The sequence below is a fragment of the Hirundo rustica genome, chromosome 7 (genome assembly GCF_015227805.2).
Source record: "Hirundo rustica isolate bHirRus1 chromosome 7, bHirRus1.pri.v3, whole genome shotgun sequence".
NCBI classification, from domain to species: domain Eukaryota; kingdom Metazoa; phylum Chordata; class Aves; order Passeriformes; family Hirundinidae; genus Hirundo; species Hirundo rustica.
The window spans coordinates 11,523,828-11,548,566 of record NC_053456.1 but is presented as its reverse complement, the minus strand read 5'-3'; the positions used below and the strand labels follow the sequence as shown (position 1 = coordinate 11,548,566).

The 24,739-nt window shown below is 41.5% G+C and overlaps 1 protein-coding gene and 1 long non-coding RNA gene across 2 annotated transcripts in view; both read right to left on the bottom strand.

Moving 5' to 3' along the window:
* Positions 1-1,577: 1,577 nt before the first annotated feature.
* On the bottom strand, positions 1,578-3,694 carry LOC120754868 (uncharacterized). The gene is made up of 3 exons (XR_005701594.1): positions 3,586-3,694; positions 2,963-3,088; positions 1,578-1,664 (listed from the first exon to the last, which is right to left on the bottom strand). It is a non-coding gene; the product is annotated as an uncharacterized LOC120754868 (long non-coding RNA).
* Positions 3,695-12,010: 8,316 nt separating this feature from the next.
* The window catches only part of TFCP2L1 (transcription factor CP2 like 1), a 29,767-nt gene continuing 17,038 nt past the window's right edge, over positions 12,011-24,739 (bottom strand). The window contains exons 3-15 of the mRNA XM_040070279.1: positions 24,288-24,364; positions 22,606-22,711; positions 22,252-22,358; positions 21,504-21,656; positions 20,543-20,653; positions 18,723-18,814; positions 17,335-17,383; positions 17,145-17,238; positions 16,198-16,288; positions 15,463-15,563; positions 14,346-14,488; positions 12,650-12,701; positions 12,011-12,206 (exon numbers count right to left, since the gene is read on the bottom strand). Of these exons, the coding sequence (XP_039926213.1) occupies positions 12,169-12,206; positions 12,650-12,701; positions 14,346-14,488; positions 15,463-15,563; positions 16,198-16,288; positions 17,145-17,238; positions 17,335-17,383; positions 18,723-18,814; positions 20,543-20,653; positions 21,504-21,656; positions 22,252-22,358; positions 22,606-22,711; positions 24,288-24,364 (1,214 nt within the window). The 3' untranslated portion in view covers positions 12,011-12,168. The remainder of the gene's footprint in view (positions 12,207-12,649; positions 12,702-14,345; positions 14,489-15,462; positions 15,564-16,197; positions 16,289-17,144; positions 17,239-17,334; positions 17,384-18,722; positions 18,815-20,542; positions 20,654-21,503; positions 21,657-22,251; positions 22,359-22,605; positions 22,712-24,287; positions 24,365-24,739) is intronic.

Below are 24,739 nucleotides of genomic sequence, written 5' to 3'. Positions count from 1 at the left end.
TCTTACTCGAGAATACACAGTGAATGTATTGCTCAGCGTGGTGGGATGCACTGCCTGGCCAGTGCTGTAACATGGTGCAATTTCACTGACCAGCACTGAAGTGATGCTTTGGGTTGCAGTGTGTGCAAGCCTCAAACACTGAGCAGTCATACCCACCCCATCTTCTCTCTCTGGTAGGGAGAGTTTAGCCATGCTTCTCTAGTTGAGTTACTGCCACAGGATTCTGACAGACCAAAATTATTTTTACACTACAGAAATTTCTCTTTTCATAAAGATTATGTGGAAATGAAATATCATCAACTGCCCCAAAGTCCATCTGAACATTACAAAAGAGTAAAAAAAAAAATCCTGCTCTTTTTTCAGCAACTTTTGTAAGAACTAGAACATACTCACCAAGCGTGGCTGCCTCTTGTATGCTGAGAAAACTCATCCTTAACAACACAAATTTCCCCCAGACAAACAGCATGTCTTTCTGAGGTCTTTCAGAGGCACTCCATCAAATATACATAAAGAAATAAAATGTTACAGATTAGTAAAGACTGGCCTTAAACCTAACTCTAAGAAAATTCCTATTAACCCTATAGATCTCAGCTGAGCTGGTGCTGGGGTTGCTGCCACCATATGCAGGAGGCATCCAGATCTATCAAACATAATTCCTTGGGTCTTGTGGCCAAGTCATCGTGTCAAATACCTGTTCAGAAAACAGTTTGTGTTCTCAAAGCAGTGAGAACAAAGTGTACAGGCTAAATAACTTAATAAAAATGTACCTTAAGCATTTGGTGTTCTACCCTGCTCTACTGCCTTTAATTTACTGGGGTGAACAATGAATTAAATAATACTCTGCCAAGGGGAAAAAATTCTGTGTCAGAATATCCCATTTTGAAAATGAGGCAGGAGTAATTTTGAATGGCAAAACCTAAATTTACCACTTGTTGAATTGCAGTTTTGAAGTAGTATTTTCACCCTATTTATCAATTACTCAAAAAACCACTATCAGCTATGAAACAGAAAAGTCTTCTCTTTCTCAGAAGCTTTATCAGTCACAGGCTGTTTGAAGGAAGCTTGAAATGAAATTCCACTATGTATTTACTACTGAACAGACCACAGTATCTACAGATTCTCAGTACTGTTGGCAAAGACTAGTCAGAGTAGAAAATGTATCAAGTAAGATTTTAAATGGAGAAAACCCGAAATATATAACTGATTTTATTCTCATCATCAGATTATGGCATTTCCCACATTTTAAATCTTTCAAAGGTCAAGCCCTTTCTAGCACGTGCCTCACATTCACCTGAGAGTGTTGCACTTAGAACTGGGCTCTGGGCGTGAAGGCCATGGTCACAACTTGGGCCATTTAGGAGTTTTCCCATCAAGTGCCCTCTAGAATTTCCCCCTTTTTGAAGGAACACTATGATGATTTTCCTCAAAGAAGATATATGAAGGCACCATGTAATGCTTCCTATGCTTATAACCCATGATCCAGGCTCAGCTTGTAAGACTTATCTAGGTTTCAGTGTAGAAAACCCTCCCAGCTGCAGCCTCTTCATCCAAATTAAAATGCACTGAAAATAGCTTACATCTTTATTTACTTCAAGACTGTAACTTAAGGATAAGCATCTCTTATCCACCAACTCCAGAACCGTTTCTCCTCTTGATTGTGTGTTCTTTCATCATGCACAAAAGAAAAAAAAAAAAAAAAAAAAGTGCCAAGTTAATGCAACCTCTCACATCTAGAGACATCAGAACAAGCAAACAGAGCTGAGAATTTCCGCACACATAACCAATTGCACAAGAACCCAGTTTGGAGATTTAATGCATTCACAGCACAGGTTTCCCAGGCTGCCCAAAACGTAGACTGCTCTGCCAGGCACACGTGGAGCATGATGGCATCTACACCGTATGGAAAAGCTCATCCACTGAAATTTCTCCCCAGTTTAAAGCCCCCCAGATCCCTCACGCTGCCAATCCTGCCCATGACTGTGAAGCAGTACTGTTAGCAAGTAAAACCTTATGTTTTTAGTGTCCAGCTACATGTTAGCTGGCACACACACCATCACAAGGACTGCCCAACTAGGTAGAAAGTGGTTGCCAAGTCATATTTTTCCTATTCACTGGGGAAAATTATTAAGTAAATAAAAGTATCCCAATTTAATTTTTAAACAGACATTCTTAAGGGATGAACTGAAAGATAATTATAGCTTGGCACACCTGTGTTGTTTTAATTTTCTCCCACCTAACACTGAAAAGAAAAAAATCTTATCTTAGCAATTCATAAATTATCTGAGGCAAGAATGGGATATTATAATCTCTGGTTGGATTTCCTGGCTAGCACTGGCCCTGGGCTTCCCTTTGCTGACCCTGCACAGCACCAAGCAGCCCTTGGCCTAGCCCCACTCTGAGCAAGGTCTAGGCCTGATAACTTTTGTAGACTCCTTCCACGCTAAATTATTTTATGAGCCTATGAGTTCACAGCCTTTGTCACAATAACAGGCTGACGTCAATCACACTTTCTGGCAAGATAGTGAAACCTGATATTAAGGCTGGGAGCAAGTTTCACCCATACTGCCAGTTTTCAAGAGTAATTATTTCATTGAATGCAAAATCACTAGCCCGTAATTGGTTTAATTGCATCCTTCCACAGCTCCCACCAATGCCAAGCACTGCACAGCCGGCGCTGGGCTGGCAATTCCTTGAACACCCAGAGGTGAGCCCCACCAGGAGGGATCAGCACAGTTCACAGCTGCAGGTGATACTGCTGCCTCTATCAAGACTTTGGCCCTACAACTTGGGGACAGAAAGTTACTTGCCTTTGTGGCTATTTTTATCCCCTGGACAGCTTAGATTACTTTTCCTCTGAATTTCTCAGGATTTGTCTCATTTAAACAACCAGACAGGCAAAACCTCAAGTCCCACAGACCCTTTTAAAGAGCACAGCAGAAAAAGCACACGGAGCACCACTCACTAAAAAAAGACCATCACTTGATGTTCTCATCCCAAAACTTCTCCAAACTATGCCATAGCTTCATTCCCAGCACTTTAACAGCACAAACTTGTACCACAGATGGGGTGGATCACGTACTGCCAGCTCCTGATGAAATGAGAGAGAAAACAGTGAAGTGGGGGAAATGCTGTAAGGGTGGGGAAAGCAAGAGGGATTTTCATGCTATGAAACCTGGTGCAGACCTTTAAGGAGCTTGATTGCAGCTTTCAGTACTTAAAGGACAAATATTTTAGCAAGGCTCATTGCAATGGTACAAGAGGTAATGGTTTTAAACTAAAAGAAGGTCAATTTATATTAGATATAAGGAAGATGTTTTTTACAAGGAGAGTGGTGAGACACTGGAACAGGTTGCCCAGGGAGGTGATGGAAGCCCATTCCTGGAAACATTCAAGGCCAGGGTGGATGCATCTCTGAGCACCTGATCTGTGTGAAGACATTCCTGCTCACTGCAGAGGGGTTGGACTAGGTAACACTTAAAGGTCCCTTCCAATCAAACAGCCCTATGGTTCAATAATAAAGCCCAGCAAGAAGCACAGTGCACACCAGCAGCTAACAACACACATTCAGACTCTTCAGCCGCTCACCTGAGATGAATTCCCTGCTCTGCCCCCAGCCCTACCACCGAGGAAGGGCACGATTTGGTTTAGAAAGTCAGGTGTCCTGACCAGGTGCAAGGAGGGCTCTTTGTCTCCGAGCTAGTAAGGCTGACCCCACCGCGGACCAACCTGGGAAACTAAAACCCCCAGGAACACCTGCTGGCTCATTTGCATCTCCCAGGTCATCCTCCCAGCTTTGGCAGAAAGGGGATTTCCAGCCCTAGCTTCCTTGTAAGACCTCCCAAAAAGTCAAATGTGTAGGTTAAAAAGTGTCATTCTTAATTAAGGGCCATCAATTTCTTCCCTAACACTTACTAGTAGGAGGCTTCCTTGCCCTCCACCCTGCTGAAGGTGACAAGAAAACACCTGAAAAAGGATCCTGGTAGTGTTGCTTTGACACTCTGTTGTGATGGGGCTTAGTGTTTTATACTCCTGACTATCAAAATGGCCTGTTAATATTTTACTTAATGTCTTATCCATGCTTCAGCTATAAATCTCCACAGGAAGAATCAAGTTAATAATCCGATGTTGCAGACAACATACATCTGGTACATATAAAATATAATTTTATGGACATTTTCACAGAGGGAGGCAGAGGGTCTTAACACCACTCAGTGATGCTCATGAGAGAGAAAAATTGTTTCATTGTTTTAAAGTGGGAGTCTCCAAGAATCCAAAGGTTCATTTTCTCAATTACTTTGCTTGTGTAGCTGGCCAGCAGGTGACCACAATCGTCACCATAATTAGATCAAAAATTCAACTGCTTGAGAATTGAAAAGTGCAAAGCCATTGGCATGGAGTGGAAGAACCAAAAGGGAGCCAAAGCTTTAGGAAAAAAAGAATGTCTCTCCTTTTTTTTTCCCCAATAATCACTTCAACTATCACCAAATTTATCCCCATGTTTTCATCTGGGGATACATTTCTTTCTTCGTTTCTTTCAAGGCATGCATGTGACAGTAAATAACAATGGCTGTTGGAAAAACAAGAGTTGTGGCATCATGGGCAGTGCTGTGAAATGAGGTGGATCTGATGGAAAAGGGAAACTGTGGCCAGCTCTGGAATAATTTTGTCTGGGATGATGTTTTTGTCCCCACGACAACTGTGCAGCAGCACACACTTGGCTCAACGTACGTGGCCTCCACACCTTTGCACTGGGTTTCCTTTCCAGGGATGCTCTGGCCATGCACCCTCAGCCAGGATTTCCTACCTGCACTGAGTCATGTGTTCATCACTTTACTCAACTTTTCCCTTATTTTCCTACCACAGGTTAAACTATTAAGATCATGGAGAGCTTAATTCCCAAAGTGGTGCCAACCCATCCAGGAACTCTTTCTTCTGGGAGATACAAGGCTTTCAAAATATTTTCAAGGAAGAAATCGTCTCAGCATTTTTTAAGTGTATCCAACATAGTATTTCTAGCATGCCTCCTCTCTACAGCATAGTTTTGAGCATTTAAATTTTGATAATAGAAAAAACTATTTCTCAGTGCACTAATGTGCCCAGCTAATTTTGGATTCTTGCTAATCAAACTTTTTTCCAGCTGCACCACACTTGCTTATTACTTAACATCAGATAAATCAGAACGGAGGCTTTTCTAGACAGCAACATGGATAGCAGCACTGCTTGCAACAGCCAAAAATAGAAGATTTAGGATGGGATAGGACGAGACAGCCCTGCCTCCCTGGGCCACACGTCTCTAGGGAGCAGGGGAGTCAACACTTGTCTGAAACTCCAGTTTGATCAGGACAACCAGCCCCTGCTGTAATATACTAAAAAAAACCCTCAAGAATTTAATTTATTGCAGGATCAAATCTTTCCTACTCAGGTAAGCTGGAAGCACTTAGCTTCTTTACAGGAGTAGAACAGGTGGTGTTTCTCTGCCTGCTCCACAGCTGTGACTAATCTAATTGAAAGACTGCATTGTTTGTGAATTAGAAAATTAATTTTAAAATGTTTAATTCCTGTTGAGGATTTAGATGAGACTATGCCAATGCTTTAACTAAACAGTTCCAGTCCTTAGTCTTGTTTCTCCTCACACAAGGCTGCCTGACCATGCACTGAGCAGTTGAATAGAGTATCAGGCCTCAGAGGGCTGGACTTCTGCCTCCAGAGGAATTTTAAGCTAATAGAAATTGGGGTAGACAATCCCTTTCCTCTTCTCAGGGATGCCCGAGTCACTGGTAGGAAAAATTACTAAATTCTTTTGAACCTCTATCTAGGAACATTGTCTGTGCCCTTATACTTTACATATGAACTCCTACAGATACAGGCCCAAGATGCATTTTGAGATTCAACTACTTCTCCAGCAAAGGAAAGGAGCTGAAATTGGTCGAGGTCAATTCAGATTAAAGAGCACCCTTACATTGGTTGTACATCCATTCTCACTACTTTGCCTTGACATGAAGTTTGGCTGCTGGAAGATACTATCTCCAAACTGGGCTCCATCTTCTCCAACTGGAAAATAACTCTGAACATCTGCTAATTTCCTGAGTATGTAAGTTACTAGATCTATGGTTCAAACCTTAGAGGATACTGGAGTTCTTCCAGCCAAACCACTGTGAATGCTCCACAATCCAAACCTCCCTGCCAGCATGTGTCTCACAGCTGCTCAATGGGACAGAGCATTGCTGTGAGGAGGGACTCTGCTCATCTCTGATGTCAGCAAGGACCAGGCTGTGAAACGGCTGTGCCTTCTGAGCACTGCATGGCCAAAGCCAATCTGACACAGCTGGTGCCCTCAGTAAAGCACACGCCCATCGTCACGGCTTCTGCAGGAACCAGGTGCTTCTCCTCGGGCCTTGACCCGGATTAAACACAAACTGGTCACTGCGTTGTGCTGTGGGGATGTCAGTCCCAGCCCTGGCCAGCACTTTGCAAACTCTGCTCCCGCCCACCCTGAGAGGGTGCCCAGCCCCTCGCAGCTGCACGCTGAGCAGCAGCCGATGCCGAGGCTCTCCTCTGCCCAACCGTGCCAAATAAACCAGAGACCAAACCTGTGCTTCTTACAAACAGATTTATTTGCATTCTGACTGGAGCACAGATTCTAGATACAGATTTCTTCTGCACAACAGTACAAGAGCCAGTGCAAAATATGCTTTTTATTATTATTATTTATTCATGTACAAAAAAACCCCAAAAACCAACAAATGAAAAGATTAAGAGTGTGGCAGTATTTATTCACAACTGGTATGCCTCAGCCTCCCGTCGACCCACCTCCACTTGCCTTGCCCATCATGCCAACTCTGTGGCCAGCACTGCCTGCCTCTAACAGCTGCATTGTCAGTGAAGAGAGGTAACTCCCCTTTGAAAGATAAGCACTCACCCCAAGCAAACCAGGACAACAGTAGGCTACTTTAAAGAGTCGGGCACACCATCTGGTCACCAATGCATCCCCCACCAGGGAGCAGAATTTTGAGGGAATGGCGAAAAAAGGTACAAATCAAAAATGCACAAAAAATTAGGCACTAGCTTAACCCATTTGTTAGAGAGCCAAGCATGTTAAAATACATCTCCAGTCTGCCTTCTCATATTCACCCACAGTAGTGATGACCAAAGCCAAACACTCGCCCCTCTGAGTACCCTGTGCTGTCAAACAGATTATAATCTTATGAAAATATTTCTATTACTAGCATAAAGTTAAACCATTTCATAACTGGAGGAGAAAGAGAAGCTACAGTCTGAATATAAGCATTTCTTTGAGAAGTCAAAAAAATCCCAACATACAGACAGACAAAATACAGACAAAAAAAACCTGTTTCAGTCATCCACCAGATGATTGTTAGAATTACAGCCAATGCTTAAGCAATACAACACTGAGCTAGGAAAAGTCATCGTATGGTTGTTCTGCTTATGGAGTAGCCTTACTAGTTCACAAAGCATTGGACAATCTATTTCTCTGTTACTCTAACTAATTTTCAGAAGCTGCAATGTAGAACTGCAGTGTTAGTGAAAGAATATGCTCATCTTCATCAAGGCCTGGGATTTATATCGCAGAAATTCAACGAACTTGCATCACTCCAAGTGTACCATGTCCAAATCACCTAGTTGCTACTATGGACTTTTACATTTCTACCCAAGGAATGGCAGGGCATTGAAGCTTGATCAACCAGAGTCTTTTACACTGAACTGCAACTAAACAAAGCATAGTACCAGTTAAAGCCAAAGAACACATGTACTCAGCACAAATATGTGTTGATACAGTACAGTATGTATGTGGATATATATGTATATATATGCATATATATGTATATGTTACATTATAAGGAGAGTGCCATTCAGGGCTTCTCAAATGCAAGAATCCTATTACCACCTCCAAGTCTTGAAACTTCAGCCCATTAAATTTCACACCAAGACAATGAGGACTCCAGTATTTTCCATGCCGAATGATTATTTCTATTTTAGCCAATTAACCTTGCAGGGCCAGCCAGAAAGAACAGGAGCTTTAATTTTAATAGCACCAGTCCTGCCATGTCAGTCAGATGGCCAAATTTTTATCACCAGATCGTTTGCCCTCTCTCTGCCCTGCAGTTGTGTATCATGGGCATCACTCTGAGTTTTCAGGGCATCAGCAGAGTCATATCAATTGATCTCTATCAATTGATTCAGCTGATAGAGAAAATGCCACAATTTATGAAATTTCAAACAGACAGTACAGATCCAACAAGAATGCAAGTTTATGCTTTGCAGTACTGGCTGGAGTCATATTGGTATTAATCACATAATGATTCTGCCTTTTCATCCCCAGCAAGCCCACTTCTACTCATAGTGGCTGTCATCATACATACAACTGAAGAGATGGATACAACTGAAGAGATGGACAGCTTGGGAAACCATGTTACTCACTGTTATCCTAAGCCCCAGTCCTTATAAAGTTCTGCTGCACAAATTTCACATGTAGCTGAAAAAAGTTTCATTTAAATCACTTTGAATAGGTTTTCTTATTTTTTAAGAAAGAAATAGGAGCAACAATAATTAAGAAAAAAAAAAAAAAGAGTAAAAATAACTGTAACAGGCACTTAAGAAAAAAGTAAAATCTATTTAGATGAGTGGGAGCTACTCACCTCCCTTGCCTTTAGGCTATCTAGAGTTTAGATATCTATCCCAGACTAAACATTTCTGCTTCCTCTGGTCTTGAGGAAACAAAAGCTTCCTTCTAGAGGCTGTCGCTTCCACAAACGGGTCAAACAAGTCCCAGGGATGGCAGATCCAAGGGGAGTCAAGGATCACAGATGAGACAAGTCTGTCTTTCTCTCTTTCTCTGCACCTTCCTTAAGGGCAGCAGTAGAGGGGAGGTGCTGATCTCCTCTCTCTGGTGACCAGCAGTAGGAAGCAAGGGAATGGAATGAAGCTGAATCAGGGCAAGTTCACACTGGACATTGGAGAAAGGTTCTTCACTGGGAAGGTGGTTGGTCATTGGGACAGGCTCCTCAGGGACTTCCTTTGCTCCTGGCCATGGCACCAGGCCTGCCAGAGTTCAAGGAGCACCTGGGCTGCTCTGGATGACATTCACAGTCACAGAGATCACTTTTAGGTACTCCTCTAAGGACCAGGGCATTGGACTCTGAGACCCCTAAGAGCCCCTTCCAACTCAAGTCAATCTATGATTCTAAGCTGAAGTAACTCGACAGTCTCCTGGACACCAAACCAGCCATGCTGTGTGTTCGTCACTTAACCACAAACCTCCAAATTCCTGTTGGGGCTACGGATGCCCAACAAGGACTAGAACTACCCTGTCCAATAAGGGTAGGTATTACACACACCCCCTAAGCTGTATGGCTTTACAACAGGCTCACACGGAGCCAACCCATAGGAAAATATTTCTAGTCTATGGGATTGTTTACTCTGGTATACCTTTTTAGAGTGTGAAAGCAAGATACTGTCAAATTCATCCTCAGATTTAAAAACAATCTAAATACAGCAAGGCCCTAAAAGACTTCTTTTTGTTCAAAATTCATCAAGCTACTGCTATTGAAACACTATGAGGACTTCAGCATATAACTCCTTATGGGCAAGAATTGTTTTTTAAAGAATCAAGAAGTTAGACTTTTTAAAACAAGCAAACAGTTCTCAGTCCCTAGCACTGGCAGCAAAGCCACCTCTATCCTTTCTTCACTCTACTGTGTGTCAGTATTGCTGTGCCCCCTCAGTAACAGCACTATCACATCTAAGTGGATATGATATGATACAGGCTACACTCCTGGCAACTTCAAGGTTGATTCAGAATCCTTCCCATGAGGTCAGATTCACCTGAGCTGCATGCCAGTGACAGCCATACCATGCACTGGGCCAGTATTACTCAGCAGGATAAAAAACTACAGCCATCTGTCTTCCAAAGCACCTTCTAGAAAATAAATCAAGCAGCTCCTGGTACACAGGGGCACACTGGTCCCACCTGCTCACAAAGGCAGCTGGAATTCATTCACTGTTTTGGAAGGCAGCTGTGTGTGGCCACAATGGATTCCATGGCTAGGAGCTCCTCCTCACCTACATAGCCTGGTTCTCATCCAAGAAGGCTCAGCTCCTTCATTTCAGGAGGGGAAACCACCATGTCCAAAGCCTAGGCATCCTTTTTGCATGCCTATGATTCACAGAGCATCCAGGACAGTCAGTTGAGCAAGATCGTGCCTAAGTAGGCATTGCTGCTCAATTAGCTGAGTTGGCTGAAGGTTTTCCCATTGTAACACAAGTTTTCTATTCTAGCATTATTTTCGGGATAAAAAAAAAAAAAAAAATTAAAAAAAAAACCAACAAAAAAAAACCAGTGGGGATGGGTGGGGTCTTTTGCGCAAAACTTGATGCTTTAATGAAAAAAAGGTTGCTTTTCTCAGTATTTTGCTGTTTATTTCTGTTGGGAAAACTTGAAACACATAACTTTTGTCAGAGAAATATCAGTCCGTGTCTATCCGAATTCCTCTAGTGTCAGCTGGGAGCTGTAATTCAAGGGCTCTGTGGCCCCCTCTTTCCCTGGGCACCTCTCCAGCCCTCATGACGCATTCCCTGTTTGACTAACCCAGGGTAGGAGCATCATGGGATCTGTAATCCAGCCAGAGAGCTCAGCCCCAAGGGAGACACGGCGTGCAAGGCACTTGAATGACAATTTCTGAGGGCTGCAACAGTAGCTCAAACTGATGCTGCTTTACAGGCCAAAAGGATTTAATTAAACCTTTACATTTCAAAAGGCTGGAACATTTTATTCAGAGTCTTCCAGTTGACAATTTCTCGTTTTTTCGAAAAATTTCCATTCCAGGAAGATGTTTGGTATTTCAGCTCTCCATGTCAGTTCAGGATGAAATGAAATGTTCAAGAATCAGATTCTGATGGTATATACACACTCAGTTTGGGGAAACAGGCATATTATTTAGCTGGCAAAAGTGAAATGGTTTCACCCATGCAAGAAAGGTGTGATCCTTTGATCAATGCCTTTGATTTCAGTGGAAGCCACTTTTTTAGCTTAATAGAGCCTGGACAGAGTCCCAAAGACCAAAAGAGGTGGAGCTGATCATAGTTACAAGACATGGGAAACAGGAGTCAAAAGTGAAAAGAGCAAGAATGTAAGAAGCAGCAACTAAGATGATCTGTTACCTGGTCTTGATCGAAACAGTTTTACTTCCAGTAACAGGATGAAAATCCATTAATATTATAACATCTAATTCCCAGTTAGAGTAAAGATAGCAGTTAATCACTAATTTGTAGAGTAGAATAAATCCATAGTATGAATTTGTCATGAGCACTATTATAGCTTTCAACGTTCAAAACAGTTCCTCAGAAAACCTTCACATGCTCCATTCAAGGAGACTACTCTAAAGCTAAAGATAATAATATGGTACTGAACTGCTCACCTAAAGTTGTCTGTCCTCCCTTGAACCCCCCAGAACTGTCCTGCTGGATTGGTACTACAGAAGGTCTGTCAGGAGGGACCAAGGTCTCTGGACTTTGAGCACATCTGCAGGTGGAGAGCAGCTAAGAGTGGGCTTGCAGAGTTGACGCTTTGGATGAAGGCTGGGCACCAAACCCATCCTCTGCATTGCCCAATCTCTTTTGGGAGGTAGCCCCAAGCCTCCCACCTCAAAGAGCAAAAAAGAAGCCCAGGGGGAGTCTATGTCCATCAGCATCAGGGTATGTGTTGAAAGCAAGAAAGCACTCAGAACTGTAAGTAAATCAATTCACCCAAACGTGAGGGGTCAAGAGAATTGGGATTTGTTTATCTTTCACTTCCCTTTAGTACAAGGCAGATGTTTCTAAGTAAAAAGCAGAAACCTCTACAATTTTTAAGACTGAAGAGGGAGGGATGAAAAAACATGTACAAGCTGAGGATGTTCTCAGCTTCAGCTTAAAAAAAACCAAAAGAACCAAAACAAAAATCAAAACAAACAAACAAAAAACCAAACCCACCAAAATCATACACCACCAAAAATTTTGATCTGTAAAAGCAAGTTTTTTCTTAAACTGTTTGGAAATTCTTAGTTCACAAGAGCTTTAATCCAGAAGGTTCTTCATGTTTCCAGTCTAGGTTGTAGCAATCTCAGTGAGGCACTGAATTTTAGGCCATTAAAGTCTCTCTGGGCAGCACGGTCATTTTAAAATGATGTGGTAGCCATCATTGCTTTCAGCTGTAACAAAGAAGAAATGCAAAGCATATTTTCATTGCTTTTAGGTAACACCAGAGATGCAGAACTTCAAATTTTCTTTCTAGATAGTTTGCAATAGTTTGTACACTTGTTTCACAACCCATTCATAAAAACAATGCTGAACATCTAAGTAAAATAATTTACAAAAAAACCCTACATACTGCCATATTTTATCATTTTACTTGAAGGTTTCCTGCTTATTTATGTCAGTGGTGTCAATGGATTTATGAAATTTTTATAACAGTGTAACTGAGAGTAAAGCATTGCTCAATCAGTCTATCATAGTGTAGTCAACACCTTGACTTAGACTAGATTAGATTACTTATCTTTTCAGGATAACAGCATTGAGTTTGTGATAACGTTTAGTGCAATTGAAAGGAGGAATTATCTTTAGAGTAACAGGTAACAGCTGCAGCAATACACACCTTTTAATGTGCTGATAACGAAACAAGATTCATCTTGGAAGTTTTGCACCATCTGAAGGGCAGAAGGAAAAAAGCCAACACATTTTAGCAATTAAATTCACATTTCTTTCAGGGCCAGTATAGACTTAGAGGAGATGTATCAAACAGCATTTGGTGTCTAGTCCTGCACAGTCCTGAGTAACCCTGCCCATGAGATTATTAACGTACATGACTGATCAATTAAGGTCCTTGCAGTTGCTAGTGTATTTATGGGAAGCTCACACTAAATGTGCTTGCCTGAAAATTATCTAGCTTATTCAGCATTTCAGCATTCAAGTAGAGCACTTTTCAGCTGCAAGTTCTCACATCAAAATACTCCTTTCAACTTAGACTGATCTCCCTATACTCTTTTGGATCTAACATCCAGCCTCTACTCCTTCAAATCAAGCTTTTCTGGCCAGTTTGTGTGTCTTTGCCTAATGATGCATGAAGTACATTCACAGACTGCCACACTCTTGCCACTATAGTACTAGAACAAGAAAAAAATATTAGAAAAGCAATAGACCTTGTTAATAATTGACTTAAACAAATACTTAAAGCCTGATACCCAGGCTGGTTCATGCAATTCCCCTACCAAGAGCTGCCTCCAAGCACTTTTCATCCATAAAGCATCAAAATTTCAGATTTAATCAGGCTGGAATAGCAAGGAGACTTCAGGAATAAGCATTACAGCCTTCAATTTAGGCTCCAGTAGAGACCTATGCTCTGCTTCATTTGTTTTAACAATGCTTCTTATAAATGAAGCTCCTTAAGTGATTCTGGTGCATGAATGAGTAAGTAATTTAGTAGGGGGAAAAGAGGAAGAAGGGCAATTCACTATTAACCTGTAAGTTAATGGAATGGATTAAATTAAGGCATCATATAATGGGACACAAACAGTAGCAGAGGTCCATAAATTACAGTGTATATATAGTGTATACAGTGACGGACTCCAGATTCCCTGGAATCATGGGCCAAAACGTAATACTAATTGCCCTACAGATTTTAAAACTTATCTCCTTTGGGCAACTTACCTATTTAATTTTTAAAGTTCTTACTTTAGATCCGCACTTCAAAATGTGTGTAAGTAGCCAAAATGAAAAGAAATTCATAGAATCATTTAGGTTGGGAAAAAAACCTCTAAGATCACCATGCACATTGACCTGGCACCAGTAAGCCCAACACTAAACCATGTCCCCAAGTGCCACAGCTACCATGACTTAAACACCCCCAGGGATGGTGACTCAACCACTTCCCTGAGCAGCCTGTTCCAATGCTTGATAACCCTTTCAATAAAAATTTTTTTCCTAATGCCCAATCTAAACTTTGCCTGGTACAACTTGAGGCCGTTTCATCTCATCCTGACACTTGTTACTTGGGAGAAGAGACAGAGCCCCACATTGCCACAACCTCTTTTCAGGTAGTTGTAGAGAGCAAAAAATGACCAATTTTGTTTTGCTTAAAAAAACCAAACAAGAACCCCAACATCTTTTACAAAGCAAGGGTCCTGAAACCACACCAAAATCAGTGCTGTGCACGGCTGATTCGCTCCAAGCATTTACTTTTACTTTAGCTTCACAATTCTCCCTTGAAGATGCATTCCATAATTTGAAAGTTTATTCTGACTTCAAGAAGTCAGACAACCGTTAAACCTCTGACGAAGATGCAGCCCCCTTACCTCATTGCTCACTAATACGTGGATCCCTGTGGGTCCCTGCCGGTAGATCCGATTTATCTGCTGTGGAGAAATGCTGTACAAGTTTGCAATCTTCTCCATTAATTCCAGGGTGGTCAATTCTTCCAAGAAGATTGCATGATACACTGCAAGAAGTGGAAAGCAGTTACAGAATAGCAGATGCAGATGGCACCAAGACACTCAGCACCAGCAACCAAATGGGTTTAGGATGAAGGTTCAAATGGAATAAACAAGCTTAGGATTTTAAAGCATTCCCCAAATACTTGGCTTGAAGATTTCCAGAAAAATACCCACTGTTTGTATGCAGCAGGCAATTAAAGCACACACAACTTTTATCCAGAGGAAAACATAGGGACTAATTACTACTTGCATCATGGGGCACTAAAACAGCCATCTCATAAAGCTGCTTGTATTTTTGGATAATCTTCTTTTACTGATTTTGAAGTTTTAAAAAATAATTCAATCAAATAGTAAAACACATGCTATGTCACACAAAAGCAGTATTTTATTAGATACCATCCATTGATCCCATAGACACAAACTAAAACATACAATGTGTAAAGGTAACAACATGGATGACAGTATTGTTTTTGAAATCAAATCCAAATTATAGCTACCAGGCAGGAAATCTGTGCCTGTTTATTACTAAATGAAGATTTAAGGATAATCTTTGTTCTCATTTGATTGTATATTGTGTCATGAGGGATGACAAACTCCCAAAAGCTTTGAATTTTCAAGAATTATAACCTCACTTTAAGACCTATTGACCTTCCATTTCCCTGATTTTTTCCAAACAAGACACAATCTAAAGGAAATTGTGGATGGAAGGGTGGTTTTTAAAGCTATTGTCCCTGCTAAGAATTGAACAGAGATTTTGCTGTGTCATTCTGCAGATAATTTGTAAGCTGGGTCTGTCCCCCAGGCAGACAGCGCCATTTGGAATCTGTAGCCGTGAAATCATAACCAAAGTGGCAAAACTGGGATAAACAGGATCCCTTCAAACACTAAGGACACCAAGCTGTCCCACACAGGAGCTCAGGCAGAAAGCAGCGTTCTCACCTGGTAAGTGTGTAATAAAATCCAAATATAAAGAACTTACCACAAAGACTGCCATCTCCATTTTCTCGTTTTTGGTGGAGATGGGACCTGTTTTGCTCTGGTTCTTGACAGACATAAATTGTCATCTTGGGCCTTACATTTCTATGGATTAATCAAAAACAATAGTTATTTAGCAGATCTGAAATAGTTCCAAGTCAGCTATCAAACAGAAAGAGATGGAATAAATAATAAACTAAGGGATAGTCTCAATGCTGGTGACTAGACAGCTTAGGATGTCTAGCAAGAGACCCCTGGGAGGTGATGCAGAGCAACTTAATCTTTTCAAGATCAGGTGAGGATAAACAGTTTACAGCACTTGCTAAGCAGTTCATCATACCTGCCTCTACTGATTTAAATCCTGCTCAGAATTTATAAGGTTATGGCAATGAAAGTAAGTTTAAGAGGCATTTGAAGCTCCAGGGCTTTGGTTTTTTATTGTTTGTTACCTCTGATGGAGATGCAGCACAGGGTATTGTAGGCTGTGTATCTCATGAAATGATGCAAGCTATCAGCTGGTAGCAAATGAACCACTAGAGATACACATTATACTGCTTTGTTTTGACAATATTTCTGAGCTGTGCTTGGATCTGAGCATCACTGTGATCTCCAGTCCATGAGAGAACCTCTCTGAAGTATTAAAAGGAAGTCTAAATACTACAGCTCCAGGATTAACTTCTAGTTAACACTGAAATTACCAAGGGATCATAACAAAAAATAGGAAGGAAATAGTACAAACCTTCCTTTAATTGCATTAAAGAGCCGAATTCCATCAGCAGGCCCACAGATTTGAACAAAATCTTCTTTGGACATCTTCAGTAAGTCGGCACCTACATATTTCAAATTGATTTTTCTTCAGGAGTTAAGCAAATCTTAGCTTCCAAACACTATGTATGGGCAGCAGAAAAGGGCAGGGGTAGAGGAGGCAGAGAATCCACAAAGCTAAACCAGACAGATTTACACAGAGAAGATGCAAATTCAGAGAGGTGTGTACTTCAAATCAATCACTGTGAAACAGAAAGCTGGAAGCTGCCAAAAGAACAGCGCTGCACTGGACAATAATACTCCAGCCAACTCAAACAAGCTAGGTATTTCACACAGGCCATCAAATGACCCCAGTCTTCTGTCACTGTCACATTCCCTGAGTTATTTCATCATGTTGCAAGTCAGAGAGTGTCCTCATGGTTTCTACACCTCTTAACTACTGCCCCTTCCATCTTACTGGTGTGTGCAACTACTTAATGGGAGGGTACAGTGAAGGTGCCAGATGCTTCTTAAATGTGCACAGGGATAGGATGAGAGGCAGCAGACAAAAGATGAAATGCTGATTAGATAGAAGAAAAAAAAATTCACTGTCAGAATACTTAAGTATTTGAAGGGTTTTTTTAGAGAGACTATGGAATTGCCAACCTTGGAGATATTCAAAGGCAACTTTTATGAGGCCCTGGACTTGCTTCAGAGTTGCACTTAATGAACTTAGGAAGTCCCTTCCATCTTAATTTATTTTCTTCCGTTTTTACTTACTCCATAGGTCTACACACTTTTTGACAAATGGTAGCTAATCTAAGAACGGAAGAACAACCACATTGGATCAGACCAAGAAAAAAAGCGTCCAGCAGCAGATGCTACCTGAGCTGCACTTAAAGAAGAGAAAGAAAACTGAATAATTGGACTGTTTAAACTCACCCGAAAAACTTGAGAAGAGTCTACAGAATGGAGAGAACCTATTACGATGAAGCCACTGCTGGGCATCTTGAATAGAAGCAGAAGGAAGGAGATGCTACATTGCAAAAAGAATAAGAAGGTCTTGAAATGAACTGTTCACCAGTGTCCTAAAAGAGAAAAGCACCACATTAACATGATCTCGAGTACTTACATCATTGCTGGGAGGCAGGAGCTCCATTTGGTGGGTTGGAGAACTGTTGCTAAAAGAAATTATATAAAGTTGGAAGAGAAAAAAAAACAACATTATTTTAAATTTTACGTGGCAGTGTCCATCCTCTTCCCTCTCCTCTATCTGACTCAACTTTCACAAGTTCCATCCAACTCTGGTTTTTTTTTTCCTCTATCAGATTTTAAAAAGGTTTGGAAAAAGAACAAAAAAACCCCTCTCTACCTGAGCCTTTTGTTAGTCAGTCGAGGTCCTCCTCAAGACTGAGACACAAACCCAGGTTCACTGACCTCAACCAAGATTTTCCATATGGCTGATTCACTAAAGTGACATCATCAAAGCAACAAAATTGTAACCTACAGGGTGGCTGAACTCGACATTTCTATGAGCCAGAAATATCCCAACTAAATCCACTGTCTAATAATGATTCTTTACAAAAATTGAATAAAGGATCTTATAATTCAACCCTGGCGTTATCTTAAACAGTCAAGTGCCATAAATCACACAAAACCACATTTCTACTAAATTCTCTAAACACAGACAGGGCTCCTAAACATATCAGGGATTTTACCAAAGGGAAAATATACTGAGCAGATCTCTCTACTAAGACAAAACTTTGTAATTTCAGTGTTTGCTCTTTTTCATGGGTTGAGAGGATTAATTGAAAATTAGTGATATAACATGGATTAATACAACCTAGTAATTAAATTGCATGGGAAGGCAATAGGATGGCAGAATCCTACCAAAAGAAAAAGGCCTATGCCAAATTCCTAAGGCAAAGGATTGTAGCAGAGGAGACTTTTAAGTCCTGAGGGACACTGCTTTACCTTTCTAACACCAGTTATCTTCAGCATTTCAGAATCACTAAAGCTGTCTCATTATGATGGCTATTTAATGAATTAAACATGCCTTCATTAGTCCTTTTTTCTGAAATGGCATCTCAAACCCCAGGCTGTTTTGCCCCAACAGGATTTCTTTACATGTCATTCACCTGGGAATTCAGCACCCCAAACTACCTCAAGACAGAAAGTAAGGAAGAAATACTAACTCTGAAGAGGTGCTGAAAGCCTCTAACAACTTGTGAGAAGATCCTGGGAATTGCTGGTACAGGGCAGGGTGTGCTCTCACCAGGAATTGCCCTGGAGACCCCCCTGATGCTCACCTTCCAGCCACCATATAAAGAGTGCACATACAAACAGTACCTTGCATCACAGGGAGCTCCTGGATGGAAGGTCTTAAAGGCTTTTGGAAAATACTGTCTCCTTGCTAGAAAGGGTGGTGGTCCTTAACATCACCTTCCAGAGTATGAAATGCATGGACACACAAAGGCTACCATATCAACAGGTAAGATAAAGCATGTGTTTGTTACATACCCATCTCCGAGGTTGAAGCTGTTGGGAGAACTGTTGTAGCTTGGAGATGGAGCATTGTTCATTTGATAAGGCACATCTGGCCAGGGAGAGCACTGTTGGAAGAAAGGCAGCGGGGAAACTTTCATAAGGATGGAAATAAAGGATTTGATTCTCTTCTAATACCACATTCATGCTGTTGCCACGCCACTAACTTCAGCTCATCACTCCTGCTGGGAGGAGGAGATGGGCCATGGATTTTCTACACTGCTCTCCAAGCGGGCTGTCAGGAGGCCAGATTGATTCCAGTTGTGCATTCCACATTTCTTTCTCCCATTTCACAAAGCCTGTCCCCAAATAACACTGGGCCAAAGTGTGCACAGCTGTAAGTCAGAGCAATGCCAGTAAGTCAACTCAGACTGAAGGCAGCAATGATACAGAAATAACCCTGGTCTCAATTATAAATCCCTAATTAAATCCAGGCAAGAGTGACAAAAATGCTCCAGTGGCATTGCTTCAGGTTTATACCAGCAAAAGAGCAGAATCTGAACCAGGCTGCTGAAACCTCTGGCCATTAGTCGAACAGCTCCAGTCATAAATGGGTATTAAATGGAGACAATTTAAGATAGACACAAAGCTACTAAAAGCCTTCACAAATATAGGTCAGACTCCACGTTCCATGACAGTAGTGTAAAACCAGAGTAACCCAGCTAGAATTGGTGACTCTGTTCTGAATTTAAGCGACAGTAATCAGCAGGAGAAATCTAGCCCTGTTGAACCCCCCACCACCAAGAGCTCAAGAAAATGCTCTGTAGTGGCCTTGTTTGCAATGATAAAAAGACAGCAAGTGTAGCTTTGGAGCTTTATCATCTCCACAAACACTAGCAAATATTTTATCATCTCCCCAAGTACTGGCAAATATTTAACTCTTTGGCAACCCACATTTCCCCACGCAATATGTCAAAGTGCATCAGAGCTCATAGGGAGAGTCTGGGATCTGCCAACTCAGTAGAATTAGGTCTGTCAATCAGAACACATGCTGGTTGCTCCTGGCAACATGAGGGAACATGGAGTGGGAGAGACTGGATCTCACAAACAGGAAGTTGATTTAAATTAAGAATAATTAATATCATTTTTGGAAGTCCAGCAAGCTGCTCCAAAAAAATAAGAACAAAATCAAACAAATCATTCCCATAGGGAGACTGAACAACACTTTTAAATCCCTTTCTTGATTGCAGTTGCTGACTAATTCTGCAGCCTATGGTAAGTTTATACAAACATCTTAGTAATGACAAGGAAGGGCAGAAACACATACAACCCTACACCAGATGCATCAGAATATGAGACACAAGATATTCCTAGAGTACAACCCAGAATCTTCTCAGATTTTGCATGTAACAACAGCTTCATAGGCACATTCACAGAAAAACAGATTAATAATTTTATCAGACAGCCTACTCATCTGCTCAAGTGCCCCATCTCCAACATGAGCTTTTTCCAAAAAGTTCTGAAAAAAAATACAGACAACTGTATTTTCATACAACTGGCACCTGAGGGCCATGACAAGTGCCCAGGAACACAATGAAAACTGAGAAAGTTGTTTTGTTTTTTATTTTTTTAAAGCCAGGCTTCTAAGAGTTGGTTTATACCCCAAAACAGAAGATTAACTTTGGCATCTTTCATAAATTTCAACAGTGAGTCATTTTATAATTTCACTGCACTCTCAGTTTCACTCAGATCTGAGCATACATGTCTCCACAAGACAATCTCCAGGGCTCAGATGCTGTTTTCTTTCAAATTTATCTCCCAACATGATGTAGTATGATGTGTCTAAAACACTTTACCTCTGTGAGAATAGTTGTCTCATAGGAAGGCTGATATTTTTCCTTCTCTTGGGTGGTCTTCTTTTCCATTTTTTCCCTGTCAGTCTTCTGTTTTCTGTCTGCTCCTTTAGGCTACAAGAACAAGCACAGGCTCTTCCTTACGCCAAGTATTACAAGTTTGGAGACAGAGGCCAACAGATTTATCTAATCAGTTCACAAAAGCCTCCTTACAATTTACAGGAATTCTACATACGAAACAAGATCAAATCTGCACTTTCTAGACAAAAAGAATTAATCACAAATCCCTACTGTTTCTGTACATCCGCCACTAACGCCTACGGCAATTCTAAAATAGGCTGACCACAGTCCTGAGATGTCATTCCAACTATTTCAGTCCATAAGTTAAGCACCTCAACTAGCATTTGTACCATCTTTCCAGAAACAGGAAAGACAATGCTCACAGGAACAAAACTGGAGCAGCAGATCCCTTGAAGAAACAAGCCCATAGAGACTTGGTTGTTAAGTAGCTATAGATCTGCCATGCCCGGATTAGGAGCTTCAAAGATGCTTTTTTCTCTGAATCTTTTTCTCCTCCAGGTATCACAGAGAAAAACTCTGCTCCAACAACAACAAAAAGGCATTTAAGATCTCCACAATAAAATTTTATTGCTTGCGGAGGAGTCAAAGAAACTGAAGATGACCTAATGTCTTGATTGCCTAGGAGCATTAAAACACACTGGATACCCCAAATAACTCAGTATTTTTGTAGTGTTTGAGGCACAATGGACAGGCAACACTTCAACTAGAATTGCTGTGTAGGTCAGTGTTTATGCCACCTTGTGCACAGGAGTCCTGTTTAAGATCTTAAGCATACCCAGTTAAAATTTGCATCCAATATTTGCATGGCTCCTACACAATGTGAAATCTTTGCACGTTCCTGTGCCTTAATATGGTTGATGACAAAGCCAAAACTACCTCATACCTTGAACACTTTGATCTGGCAGCTTGCAGAATGCAAGTGTTCTGTGTATTCACCATTTTCATTCTGCTTAAAGGTGTCGATTTGCACCCGGAAGGGCACCCCTTTCTCTCCTCCATGTTTCCGTGGAGTAAATTCTGTGCTGATGCAATGTACCTGGCAAAACAGAAGCTGTGCTCATCTCTGGAGACAGTTGGAACCTGCGCTCATCTGAATTTCAGATACTGCCTGAACATGAGGTTTTGGCTCCTCACAAAAATCTAAGAGGCAGAAGAGCTCATATGTTTTCATTTCTGTTCCTCTGGACAAAATAATCAGGAGAACAAGCAGCTTAGAAAGAAAGAGGGCATCAGGAAAAGCATCCTTTGATTTAAGTAAATCCCTTGTTCAGACTGAAAACAGATAGCTGATGCTCAGAATGAGAAACAGTCATGAAAGAGGAAAGCAAGGCAAACTAACAGGTTATGAACAGTTTCTTCAAGATAAAACCTATGCTTAGAAAGCAACACCAGTGTCTGAGTATTTTTTTAAAGAAAATCCTGACAGTAGAAGGTAGCACTCCAACTTTAACAAGTAGCCAGAAAATTGATTTAGTGAGTATCCTACAAATTAATTACACATGATTGTCACATGAGTTAGTAATTATCATTGACATCCTTCTCTCTTGCTCATGTACTGGCTATTTTGTCTCCCCAGGTCTTTAAAAATATCAACCACTGTATTTACCACAGAAATATGACTTATCTCTTACCTGAATGAATGCTGAAGCTCTCTTTGACGGATCCCAGAGAAATTCAACAGTGTTCAACTGGGTCGGGCTAGCCCTGGGATCCAAGATACCAACTGACAGTGGGATATCTGTAGAAGAAAACCCCTAAAATTTTAAAAATATTAAATTGAAGAAGAGAAAGCATTTCTATACAATGAGAACATGCATGTGAAAGCGAAGCCATCAAAGACATCTCTACTTGGGACCTATAGTGCTAGATCTCCTTTCCACCCAAAGACATACACAATTCATAAAAAACCTGAACACACATGCAAACAAGCTGTACACCACTCATCTCCCCAGCCCTGCAGAGGTGCCACAATGAAATAGTCTCACCTATATCAAGGATGCGGTCCCCAGGCCGACTCCACCTCCAGCCCTCGAGCTGCTGATGCTCTGTGTACTGCAGGCGGCGGTCGTGGAAAACGACACGAATTATACTCTGTTAAAAAAAGACAGCAATATGAACAAGGTGATCCAGAATCCTCTCTCAAGATGATTTTGGCTTTCCAGAGTAGAAGCAAAAGCTGATCTGTTACGCTTCTCGCCCCCATTCATGAGGAGAGTAGAAGGGTCCACCTAAGAGACCCATCACCATGTGTATTGAATTCCTAAGGGACCCCTGAGAGAGAAACACACTTCCCCCTTCACAGGGCACATCTTACAGGAGTAACAAAGCCCTGTACAGCCTTCTGGGATTCACTCTGGAAGCATTATAGCAATGTCCACCTAATCTTGGGTGTCATGGCATCTAAACATCACTATACTGCCTCAACACCCAAAAAGGCTCATATGGGGGTAATATTTAATGTGTCTGTACCATGTTCCAACCCCAGTATATCCCATTATGATTTGCAAATGTGGAAGCCAGCTCACCTGTCCCTGCACTGGTGGAGCCAACAAGTCCAGACACCTTGTCAGTGGGAATTAAACTTGATTCCAGCCATTAAGAGCCAGTCATTGGATTTGCCCCAGAGTAGTTAAACAAGGGTAGCTAAAGTAGAAAAGCATCTGTAACAGCAGGCCGGTCTGCAATGGTGCAGCCATGCCAATAACTGGAGAAAAAAGGCTGGAATAAGCGCAATCCCCAGGGCAGACAAGTCCTAAGTACTCCTAACTAATATGTTCTTTTGTATATTCAGAGTGCTTACACTTTCATGAGTTAATGACCCCTAACATCCCAGTTTCTCAAGCCCACACTCTTGCTGGGGACTTCCATATCAAGTGAGCGAGCAATTTTTGCCAGTGAACCTGAGAAATGCCCAAGTCAAACCCTAGCTTCAAGATGCAAACAAGTCACAGTGGGAACACCTGCAAAATTGGAATCCCAATCCACATACTACCTGAAATGGGCCAAAAGAAAAATAGGATATGGCCTAAACCTGGACAACATTTGAAATCCAAATTGGAATACAAATTTTGCAACTAGTTCCCACTTCTCAAAGGAAGTCCTGAGGCAGAACAACCAAGAACTGAAGGTTGGTCCAGAACCAGGGTCCAGACCAGCATTTTTGAATTTGAACTGTTTTGGCAGTGGAGGAAACAACAGGAAAAACTCCCCCAAACCAAATGAACGAGTTCTATATGTTCATCATTATGCCCATTACCAAAGTAAACTGGAACTATACAGAATCTGCCTGGCAAAACTATGTAAACACCTGGGCCCTCCATTTGTCATGTAACAACCCAGGCAATGTTGCTGTAATTCAGTAGGGAGACAAGTCTGCCTCTCTACACCTCTGACCATGTTCACCACTGAACTTTGGGATTCCCCTGAACCCAACATTCATAGTGAAACTTTGGGGTCATGATCACAAACAGAATAAAGGTTCCCCTGAAGCCCTGCAAAGCCAAGCTGCACGGTCCCATGAAACTAGCACTCAACAACTCCATCACCCCTGCTCCCATTAAAAACAATGGCAAAGTGTTTTCCATTGTCTCAGTGGGAGCAAGGTTAGGCCCTTCTTGAAAGGCTGTATGTAGTAGCAGGAAGAAAAGAAATCTATATTTCTCCTTACCTTTACATATTTTGTGTTTAAATCTTGAAACTCTCCCAATTTCCTATTCTCAAGTAGACGGATTTCATAAGACTGACCTAGAGTTTAAGGAAACATTTCCAAGGTGTTTAATATGTTGTAGCAATGAGAGAGTCATGCTGGCATTTATGTGGCTGATAAAGCATACGTTTGATCAGGGAAAGTTTATTTTCGCTAACATAATGCATTTGCCCCAGTAATCGATAGGCACTAAAGCGCAGCAGAAATCTGAGGGGAAGGTTTGCCTCTTGGCAGCTAAAAGCTCTCCATTAGGACATCAATTATGGTTGTCTCCCGGGGCTGCTATGGTTTTCTGGTCACCCACCAGAAAGTCACCAGGGTGTCTGAGGTAGCTGTTCCCCCAAGCCACATGGCTGTAACAGCGCTGCCTTTGTCTGTCCCTTCTGCTAAAGCAATTCTGCCAAAGCAATGGT